This window comes from Tachypleus tridentatus, chromosome 8 (assembly GCF_004210375.1).
Source record: "Tachypleus tridentatus isolate NWPU-2018 chromosome 8, ASM421037v1, whole genome shotgun sequence".
In the NCBI taxonomy this organism is placed as follows: Eukaryota; Metazoa; Arthropoda; class Merostomata; order Xiphosura; family Limulidae; genus Tachypleus; species Tachypleus tridentatus.
The window spans coordinates 19571497-19583963 of NC_134832.1; the positions used below are offsets into that span (position 1 = coordinate 19571497).

At 32.3% G+C, this 12467-nt stretch overlaps 1 protein-coding gene across 1 annotated transcript in view; it reads right to left on the reverse strand.

Moving 5' to 3' along the window:
* Positions 1–2346: 2346 nt before the first annotated feature.
* LOC143258631 (popeye domain-containing protein 1-like) overlaps positions 2347–12467 on the reverse strand; it is a 155337-nt gene continuing 145216 nt past the window's right edge. The window contains exon 5 of the mRNA XM_076517873.1: positions 2347–8731. Within this exon, the coding sequence (XP_076373988.1) occupies positions 8664–8731 (68 nt within the window). The 3' untranslated portion in view covers positions 2347–8663. The remainder of the gene's footprint in view (positions 8732–12467) is intronic.

Below are 12467 nucleotides of genomic sequence, written 5' to 3' on the forward strand. Positions count from 1 at the left end.
ATCAGGTGCACGCTGAACCTCAACCTTCCTCTTTCGCTGTTGTCTTAATACATGAATGTCATAGGTAAAGTTCAGATTTGTTCATCGATATTGTTCGTTCATTTAGGTAGGAAAATCCATTTTCTAGCTACTAGAACGAACAGTATCAAAAAACAAATGTAGGTTTCTGATACTATATTTATCTATTTTGTGGTACGTCGTTTTAAGCTTCAAATAATTGGCTCGTTGCTATTCCTTTCACAGTTGTGAGTGTCCAGATATTGCATTATATTGAAAATTTTATGTTTTGCTTGTTACAAAAGTGATAAGAAACTCTGTTTGTACAGAAATTAGTGTAAATTACTGACAGGCGTAGAACCGCAGTTCTAAAATTAAAATACTGCATGTTTATTCATTGCCAGTTTCTCTGCCTTAATTAAATCTTAGAAACTATTAAGCAGCACTTACTGTTCACAAAACTGAATAAACACTGTTTAGCATTATGGAATGCTAAAAGTACAGTAGTATACCCTTCTGGTAACTTCTCTTTAACTGGAAGGACAGAATATTGTCTGATTATTTCACAGCACTGAATTACGCATGAAAGTGTTTGTACTGTTGTGAAATATATTCTTTGCTTTTTACTTGCAGATTCTTTATGTATTGGAGTTTAGAGTTAGAAAAATTAAATGACCATTTGTGCTTCTTCTATTGCAAATCTTCATTCACAAAATACTGACGAACTTCTAAGTTAATGTTTCTATTTCTTCGACGTTCATTAAGATTAATCCTTATCAATATTTATATAGTTACATACAACATCTTGCTTGATCGATCTTCTGTGGAGAAATAACAAATTTTCGAAAAAATTAATCGATTTTTCAGTACATAGCCATAAGTTACTTTATTACCATTAGTCTTACGTCAGTGATGAGAAAAGTTTTTGAAATTTTTATTAAAGATGCTTTACGAAGTTATTTAACAAAGTTCTAAATATTGTTGTGTGTGTACTCAATATGGTTTCACTAGAAGAAAATCTTACTAAAATTTTGACACTCTTTGAAGAGATTACACCTTTTTTGTAGATAAAGGTATAAATGTGGAATTGGTGTATCTTTATTTTCAGAAAGTATCTTAGACGGTGCTAATAAAAGGCTTGTTAAAAAGTTATCTTTGTAAGCGTGAGAGATAGTTTGATTCATTGGGCAAAAAACTGGTCAGATGGAAAAGTAAAGGTTTGTTGTAAATGGAAGTTAGTTTAACTGGATTAATTAATTCACGAGTGGGGCACTTCAGGGCTCAGTGTTAGGATTACTGGTCTTACATCATACATCAGTGACATAGGGAATATTTTTAAAAAATGTTCAAACTTACTGATGATATTAAAAGTTCGGTTATTGCTGGTTGCGAGAAAGCTGATTGCTACCGCTTTACAAAAGTGCTTAGATTATTCGGGGGTGTAAATAAATAGGAGGTGACTTTTAATTATAATAATTGCAAGGTAAGGCATGTGGGATATTATTATTTAAATTATGAGTACAATTTTGATCAAAATATCCTTCAAATTTTTATGGATGAAAATGACTTTGGTGTACTGGTTCATTACTTTCTTAAAATATTCAAGCAATATGCTGTTGTTAGTGTAAAGGCGAATAGTGTTTTAGGTTTTATGTATAGATATACTGAATACAAATACAACTAAGTTATAATACCATTGTATAGGTTATTTGTTACGCCACATATGGAGATGCGTGTTCAATCTTGGGCTCTTTGCCTTAGAAAAGACAATGATTTGTTGAATAAAATTAAAAGGAGAGCTGCTAGGAAGATACCTGAGATTGAAGGGTTGCCATTCGAAGATACGTAAAGATATCTGAACTTGTATTCTGTTGAAAAAAAGAAGTTAGAAAAATATTTGATTGAGGTGTTTAAGATAGTGTTGATGCATTATCTTTTTTTTTTTCGTATTTAATGGTGAAAATGGTAACACAAAGAAACAAATGAACATCTTCAGCTGAGATAACTTTATCTTAATCTAACATTGTGGTTGGCCTTTGGAACGGATGTAAGAGACTTTAAGGGAAAAATTTGATAATAATTTGAAAGGTAAGGGCTGGCTTCGAATGAATTTTTGGATGTTTAGTTTAATTCACTGACTAGAATGATCCAGACGGATCAAAGATCCTTTTTTGTCCTTTAATGTCACGTTATACGTCTTTTCTTTGGTTGATCACGAACTTTACGTCAAAGATCACGGGAAATTATTCTAAATTTTAAAAAAATGCAAAAAAATAAAACCCCTATGATTAATCACGGGTAAATTGTTGTGTCCGTACAATAGTTTTCGTACAATATTTAATCACACTATGACATTTATAACAGTTTATTCAACTTTCGTTCGTACATTACAAGTAGCTTTACACAAACAGCTGAGGGACTCATTAAGGCCACTTTGAACAATTATTCAATGACTGATTTCATTACAAAGCCACAAATAAATTCACAGACAACAGCTTTGAGCAATACAACGTCTTATACAAGTTGATAATCTATGCAAAAATTTACAAAACAATACCGCTAGCGTAATAATTAACCAGTGAGATAATTGTAACGATAATTGTTATGATACTGAATAATATAAACATACAATATAACACTGAGAACGCAACAAAACAAATTAGCTTAACACCAATAAAACTGGACGAGAGAAAAACAAAGTGAAGTTATAATCTGTTTGTTTGAACAACAAAAGTTCATTTATTAGAATTTTTCAAATATCAAAGAATTTTTCCTTATTATTGTTTGTAATATGCCGATACCAACTTAATAATTAATTAACGTGAAAAATTCCATAGTTATATATTCGCGTTAATGAAATCTAATCCCCTAACCCCTCTTCCCCAAAAGATTAACCGAACAACTGTTAATATATATATTTTAAAGATAATTCTGAAATAGTGTTAAAGAAATCACGAGCTTTTATTCAGTACTTCGTCGTTATACGATAATTTACTATAGAGTGGTTAAGTACAAGCATTCACTACCCACTTGAGGGTCAGCGGAAAATTTAAAAGCTGACAATGCTAGAAATTGGATTTCGATATTCACACTTAGTACAGCACAGATAATTCATTCTACTTAAAAACAAACAAAACATATAAAAACTAACAACATGACTCCGTAAATAACTTGTACATAAAACAATCAAGAAGGAAATAGTAAAAACAGTTTAATCTGCAGTTAAAGAGAAAGTTTTTTTTAAGAAACCACCCCAAAACATCGACAGAGGATGTATGATTAAAACTTGAAGCAGACTGCTGCTGTAGGCTTCTTAAATTACTTAATAAAATATTCCTCTAAACGGGAACTTGGAAGGATGGAATTCTTTCGTTACCACTTATTACTCTAGAAATTTAATTAGGATACATTTTGAGAATAGTTTTAACCTAAAGCAAAATATAGCTTTGCTTAGAAACACAAAATACATCAGTGGAGTCTTGAGATTTACTTTCATCTAATACGTATATCTTATCTTCTGTTCTGTTTTGTACAAATGGTTCCTATCAAACATTAACATCATCTATACTTTCATCCCAGTTGCTAATACTGAATAGGCCTTTTCTATGTTACGACGACGTTTAGTATGACGCACAAGCACTTTACCGCAAACGAAGCCAGCGTTAACATCATAAAACGTAACCAGAATGTGTTAATAACGAAATTCTTTGTTGTTTACAACTTCATACAGTGAACATGGTGAAAATAAATTTTTGTGCTTTTATTAACACTGAAAGTACTTTTTTTTTGTTTTATTTGGTACATGCCACACAGTAAATTCTAGGTTTCTACAAAATTCCCAATATAAAGTTTGGTAATACTTGCAACTACAAAAAATTTCATTGTCATAAAAATGTATATTATATTCAAACTGAGGCACGACCTCTAAAAATCTTTACTTTCTTCTCAATCCCTTAGTGGTTTTTGTCTAATTTACAAATGCTTTTGTTTGTTAATTATTTCCTTAAGTGTCGGCCCTTGGGTGGGTGACGTGTTTTTTCACACAGAGAACCCACCACGAGGAACAAAAATGGATAATGACAGAAGCGTCGAAAACAAGCTCGCACAAGCCACAATTTTCCCTTGTTTCATCAATGTAATAAACATTTAAGTAAATATAAGAAAACGTGACCAAGCCGTTTGAGGATATTTATTTAGCTTGAATAACCTGGTCATATTACAGGGCCATAGGAAGCGGTAAGGCCAGCGAACTGACCACTTTTTAACAGCATGCATATCTACAACTTATGTAATATAACTTACTTATTTCATTTTAATACATTACATTATGTGTCGGTGATATTTGCTGTTAAAATGGCCCAAAATTCAATCTCGTGGCATTAAATTTTCAATGATTTTCAGGGGGCACGCCCCCAAACCCCACTAGAAATGGCAATGCATCGATGGCATAACCACTCAAAATTAATTTCCTATAGCAAAGCATTAGGAAACTTTACCATCGTTATGAACACAAAACACTTTTGTAAAATCATCAGATTATTGAAATGAAAGTTTAAAAAAAAGGTCATAAGATGTAAGTTATTTTTAATAGTTGATTTTTTGTTAAAATGATATTTACTTCGAAGGACTTTGAGAGAAGAAACGTGTTTTTGATCTATCTGCTACAACATGAAATTATTCGAATAACTTCCTAATTCTGCTAAAAAATAAAGAGACAAAAACTCCAAGGAAATTAAATAAATACGCTGTAAATTCTATTTCACAATATCAAGTGTGTTGAGTATTCCATTAAAGGACAATACTGGCTTTATGATTGATAACGGAGCATGAAGAAAAAATATTACAGTAGATATTACAGGGTTTGAAGTTGATTAAATATGAAATAATATATTCACTACTAGTTGATCTATTCGTCTATAAGAAAGCCCCACCCTCCAGGAAAGCAAATCAAATTACCTTCAGCATATACTTAAAAGGTATATGATTAATATTTTGTCCCAAAGAATAAAAATAATAGTACCAAATTCCAGCATATGTCCCTTGATTGAACACGAAATCACTAGTTATTTTATATGTATTTATTTACACATATTTCCCCAATGTCATAAAATCTTTCGACAATTAGGCTTCGTCGTCATGCTGGACGGCAAAGTAATCTTTCTTAATATATTTTAAATCAGTAGACGATAGACATTAAGGAGAAGGGTTGAAAGTGTATTTAAAGATGTGGTCTCATGTGTATAACTTGAATGACAGTAATGAAAAATTAAAATGAGGAAGTCTGAACTACTGAGAGAAGTTAGCTGTATAATTTCAAACGACAGGTATTTATATCATCCTTGAAATGTATACTAGAAACTCATGTTCCTAATCTTACGTATTTTTTAAATCTGTAATTAACTAAATCACATACTAATATCTTTGTTTCTTAGTGGAGAATCTACGTAAAACACAAACGCTTATTGTATATTTTATATTATTCGATACTGAAGTATGAAAATATAGGGCCAGAAAAATTAGAAATGGCTTATAATTTGAGTAATTCTGGAAAAGTCTCTATCTATTTTAATCTGATTAAGCTACTTTCCCAAAACGATGGTTGATTTAATGATGGTTGAGTGCATTAAAAGTTTATTGCTAGATATATACATTTCTTATCAAACCAGTATCATCGATATTAAAAATTTGCCAAATGGAATAAAGAGTTATAAAAAAATTACCTACATATTCATGTTTCGATCACATACCTAATATTACACGTTACAGTTACGTAAAACAGAGTCTATAAACTTTGAATATACCACTTGCCATTTTTGGATAACTGTATCTGGAAATGTACACCACTTTACTAAGTCTTACATCGCAATATAAATTTTACAGCCTGTACACTTATTACTATGAAAGACGTCGCCAACTGGGACGTACTTCACTGCTTTTTCCCCCAAAGTCAACTATGATTTGAGGAGTAGCTTGTAGCCACGCAACAGCACGTTTTACCACTTAAAACTGAGTAATTCTGTAAGTGCCACATGAATTTTCCCGCAAAGCAAAGCAAAACCAAACCTAATGACTTCTTTTGATGCAATGCAGATTCCTTCCATTTATCTTTGCTTTTAATCACACATAGTAACTGAACCACTACTAGATAAAGCACGTTACGTGCATGCGATATTATGACACTTCCGAAACCATCACGAGTACTTCCGAATATCAATAAAAATATACGGCATTCACTAATGAAACTTCTCGACATACTTTTAGTCTTATAAATACAACCATTATTAACGTTTTAGAAGCAGTCTTTATATTAGATTAGTTAAATTACACGATATTTCTAATAATAAAACATGTCGAACTGATATTACGTGTCATTGTAGTGACAGTTTCGTTAGTCTGACATAGTAAGACAGAATTGTAATTTGTTTTTGAATTCAAGATTACAGGAAATAATAGTGTTATAATACTCATTAAACTTACATAGTGCTAGAGTAAAATGATTTGATATGGCAAATGTTTGAAGATTTCGTGCCATGATGTTATGTTGTTTTATGTTTAGACGATACATCCAGACGAAGATGTTAGCCAAAACATTGATGTAATAAATTATTTATAATTCGAGATTAGTTGTTTTTTTTACGTCTACGTAAAGGCATATGTTCAGGATTTTCAAATTACCATTGCTGGTGTTAAAAACAAAAACTTTTCAGCGATTCTAAGAAAAACACCACTTTTTACAGTTCACTAAAACTTTGTCCACTTTTCAGTAGGAAGTACTGACATGTATTTAGACCACAAATTAACTTTTAACAAACCTACAGTTTGTGTTGTACATATACTCCAAATAATATCCTGATGTTATGTCTGGTCTACAAGTAGGGGCTCACAGTAAATTGTTCATTCACCACTGGTGGAATGTGCAGACTTCGGACGGAGCTAAACAGTTTAAGTTCTCATTGATTAACAGCTCATGCACCTTTTCATTACACAGTGAAGACACAGGGGCCCCTGGGATGACATGGGGGATTATATTCGAACACCGATTCTTTTGTATGACGCCCCTTTGGAGTTAATCGATCTAGTTGTTTGCTAGTTATTAGCGGACACATCGCAAAGGGAGGCGAAGACATATGGGGGGTTCAGATCCGAACGACAATTTCAACCACATGACACTTTCTAGAAGATCTGTATCAGCGGTTTGTCAATTATTTGAGAAAATGCACACACACATAAAACTTGTTAGATAATGGTTTAGGTAAATATATCTTCAGATTTTCTGCGCTCACGACAGGTTTAGTCTGTAAAAGAGTTTCTTTTCTTGTCATTGTTCAAATGGTTTGATATGGAAAAGTCAAATACAAAAATAATTTCGCATATGAAAAGCACAATATGGTGAATTCAACGTCAACGAGGTTAAATTCCTTTCGCTTCAAATGCATTTATAAGACTACATAAGTTTAATTTTTTGTCACGCAAAGATAATAAGAACATTGTATATTTCTGCATGTTCCTGCTACTGTAACAAAAAGTTTCTGCATATTACTGTCTCGATTAAAGCTAGCAAGGCAATAGATAAACTAGTTAAATTATAGCTAACCCAAAATACTGAGTCGCTATAATCGTTTTAACCAATCTACAAAAGTATAAAAATGTACGAAAGTCATATATTCCGACCAACCAAACATTACAGCCATCTGACCAGCGGATTTACAGAAATACACTTGTAAAAAAGTGAATTGGAATACATTGCTACATACATATATAGTTAAATAGCTAAGGATGAATGAACAAACAGACCGACAGAATTACATATTGTTTGTGATTTTTGTATCATAAACGCCCTTCAGAGGCTGCTGTGAGAAACATCCCAGTCGATCAATGGCTGATTATTTGGGTTTTATTAGAGGTAGTGTAAAAATCCAGAATATGATATCCGACTCCCGCAACACTAAATAACTAATTAAATTAAATTCAGGTTTCTTCTGGATTACTGTCTTCTGGACACTGCGTATTTGGTTTTCAAGAGATTTCGACAATGAAAGAACTCACAGAAGCACACGAGCGTAATGTACAAGTACAATAACAGCTATCACAGTAGAAAACAATATACTCTATATAATATCTTATGAGTACAATCAAGTGCACAATGATTAACAAAACACCAGATACATTGAATATAAAAACGTTTACATCAACATATATCACACAATTTTTTGACAATAAAAACATATTTGCTATTTAAATCATGTATCGTCCAATATAAATATTCCAATCAAACATTTTCTGGATATATACGAACATTTTTTTTTTTTGCACGTTACACTTACTTTATTATATCATATTCTAAAACACACTGTGTACGTTATGTGACATCATACACATCGTTGATATGATAGTTAATAACATTACAACGTTTAGCTATTGATTGAGCAGCTACAGTTGAACATTTAAAGTTGTTATTCAAATAATGAATAAATTTTTGAAATTGTCGCAGCTTGTTCTAGACTTTACCTTTTTTTCATTGGTAAAAATTCTTAAACAAGATTCATTCTTAACCAATCAACTGCACAGGCGTCGGAAATAAAACTGTAGAGCCAACGTGGCCCAGTGGGTAGCCATGCCGGAGTGTGATTTATGGATCTTTCGTTAGCGTCCATTAGCAAAAAACATCACTGCTCTGCCACACTAAAGTAGTCCAAGAGTTGGCGGTGGTTGCTATCGATTAACTTCCTTCCTTCTAGTCCACCAGTTGGAAAGTAAAGATAATTAGCGCAGGTAGTTTGGCGCAAATATTCAAGAACAAACAAATAAAACATGTATGTGTGAGAGATCAGTGTTGAATATGAATTAATTTGATCAGAAATGTGCCTCCCGAAGGAAAGTTGAAACCAGAATGTTGCTTGGGCATATTTTACTGGATTTGCTTTTTGAACAATTACAATGACAACTGGGACTATCTTGGTGCAGTACGTTCCAAGATATAGAGTTAATCATGAAAAAACAAAGCGTAATTAATGTGAAAACAAGCATTTAAAGGATAAGTATTGGTGACTTCTACTTTTTACTCTATCAGCTAAAAAATTATTTTATAATGTCTATCTTTTTATAAAGAGCCTTTATTTAAAAAGAAGAAAAACTGAGTCGAAATTGTAAAAATTTCAAACCTATTGAAATGTTAAGGAAAAGATGGCTGAATTGTGTGCTGATCATTCATCCAATTTATATCTCACCACTTTACGACCAGCTTATGTAATCACAAAAGGTGGAGAACCATGCAGCAAACTCCTTTGAGTCACTGGAAAAATTTCTTCGACTTTAGTTGTCAAATGGTGGTTTTGAACGTTATTATTAAAATGAGATTTTTTAAAAAACAAATCACCAAAATAGACAAGCATATCAAATTATCTACGACTTATCTTGAAAATGGGCTTCAAATTATATATACCCTAGTGTTACGTTTCAACATTGTGAGACTCTCAAAATAATTCATTTATTTCTTTTGATGGAATGCGCAGAGTTCGGACGGACCTCGACGATTTATTTTCATTATATAACCTTCTACGTTATAAGAAAGTGAACCGTTTTATTAAAGTTTGTTCACATTTTTTTCGCTCTAATATAATGACATTTTGATTAGTTGAACCAATACACGTATTTCTGTACTTTCTACGGTATGACATTTCTTAGGGCAGATAACTGATTTCACTTGCAAATAAGAAATCAATAAAATACAAGAGCTTCATTATAAATCTTGCAAATATAACACAGCCTAATATTACGGATGAATAACTTGAAGTTTTATATATGAAAGCATACAAAAGTATTAAAACTGATCGTTCAATGTTATTTAATAATTATACATAGCACTTACTAGTTTATAAATATTTGCCTTTCTGTTAAATGCCCAGCATAATCATTCAAGCCAAAGAACACAGCTGTTTCATGTACATTAAAACTCCCTGAAAGTCGTAGAGAATACAGCAATTCTTAACACTTAAATGTTTATTTTTTCCCGCTAGTACAATATTTTTGTTTGCTTTCCTACACAAAACTTCCTGTTTGGAAAAAAACAACACGTAAAAGAATCACAAGATAACATCTCGAAAAAAACATGGGAATTTTTGATTATACATATGTTGCTATTAGGTTCCTGGAAATATTTTGTAAGTGAGATAAATACAGAAACGATAATCAAACTGCCCACACCTGTTGAAACCATAATAATAAGTCGCTGACTTCCCTGAAAAAAATTGCACCAACGTTTTTTTAGGAGAGAAGGTAGGAAAAAGTTTCGGATATTTAATTTTTCGTGCTTTGTTTATCAGAAATTCTTACTATGCTTTTATAACATGATATAAAGAATCAAATTTCCAGAAACATTTATATAACTAATTTTCGAAACACGCTACAAATGAAACCACATAACTGAATCCTTAAGACAGTGGTTTCACGCTTAGATCGTTCAAGAACAAAGCAACTTTCCACGTTTATTATTATCACTTTTAGAAACTAACAAAAGTCACTCACACCTTACTACATGTACGCAAAGGTAAAATCACATAGGTTCAAGCTGTCAAACTGTGCTGACAAATATTACTTTGTATATACAGACAAGAGTTACTGTTATATAATAAATTTCAAGGAGTTTACTTTAGTGGTGTAACACATTTTATTAAAATCGTCTTCAAAATTAGATGTATAGAGTCCAGCAACTCTGAAAAGCCATGAAAGTTGATTCTAGTAATTTGTGCTCCACATCTGCAAATTTAACGCACAAACGCACTGTCAAAACTATCAATGATTGTCTGTTGTTATGCGGTATTTATGCACAGACTTTCCGGTGATGAAACAGTTCGTTTTGGCCAGTTTCCACATCCCAAAGTCCAGAAGAAACTTTGTTTCAATACTAAAGTTACTCAGTGTGTATAGAAATGTTTGTGGTAACTGGTTTCCGAGTTTTGAGCTCAGCTCAAAATTAGGTAAACATGTTTCAAGAACCTTTTGCCTTCAACCAATCAAGGATGAATGCCGGATCGTGAGGAAGAAAAACATCCCCTTGTCATAAGTATTAAGACATTTTCTGGAAATATTTCGTATCTGTTTATTAGAGCATTTCTGAAACTTCTGTTTCCGTAACATTTATAGCGCGTGTTGTGCTTGAAACTTTTATGTATTATTCTGCCTTTGCTGAGAGTAATTTTCCTAATTTTGATTATTTTCTATCGGAACAGATTGAAAAATAGGGGTAGAAACGCACCTTCCCACGGTTTTCTCCCACACTGATAGCTAAAAAGACAAGAATCATTTAGCAGATAGTAGAAAATTAGTGAGCAACAATGTTTAGTAAAGTTCGAAACCAAAATTGATGACATCTATCTTTAGTAGGTGATTTAGGCTTGATATTACTATAATTTAAGAAATGTTAAGCTTCTGTATTTGGACTTGTTAAAAATGGTTTGATTAATTAGGAATGCTTTGGGACGTGTCATTTTTCTTTTGAAATGCGTATACGTCAAAGCTCCAATGATGGCTAAACATAGGTCAGTCAGTTAGGGTGATCACTCAGGGTAATGATTGAACTTCTTTAGTTTCCTTTCTCGTTACATGGAGTATAAATACAGTCTACGTTTTTAAAGTCATTACTAGTAAACTCAGGAGAAAACCAGGAACATCATTTACATTCATAACTGGTATAACATTAAATATTACAATTGCTATCAAATAAGTAAGTGAATCATAGAAAGTTAACTTCAATCAACATCTTAGTGTGCTTCACACAAGTATACTTTCCAGGAAAAAAAAATATTTTCTTACACAGAAACCTATTATTAAGCGTTGACGACTGAATAAACGTTCACATCATTTTTAGTATGCATTTGTAAACATGTAGAAAAATCTTTTAATAGACGGTTTGTGTGCATTCCTTAAGTAGTTTAGATTAGAGAAGTAAGAATGTTTCTAAATGAGTTGAGTGTAAGTAATTAGATCTTTGATTGCGTATGAAATTAATTCCAAAGGTATTTCCAAAGTGTTAGCATATTTTCTAGCATTAAAGGTTTTCAGTTTATAATACTTCGTTATTCATTAAAACAACAACAAAACACAAACCGTTAGAGTTGTTCCTCAAAGCCACAATTATAACTGGAAAAATATGTGCTATTAGTAACATAAAACGAAACCTTAAACGAATTTCGTCAGTTCTGAAAACAAAGTCTGAACTCAGTTAACCTACAAAGAAGTTTCAAAAGATATGTGATCTGAGGTATAAAAACCTGTCCTTCCAGAACCGGACGAAAAATTATAAAAGAACGATGGTGGAAGTAGTCGGTGCAACCCAGAGAGTGTCGGGTTGGGCTGGGACCTGATTTAGTGCCGTGAAAAGTGGGGGTGATGATGAGCCGATGACAGGAAGGTGGTGTAAGTGTTTAGAATTTGTCACTCTTAACCTACATAAATGTCATCATCAAAGGTGG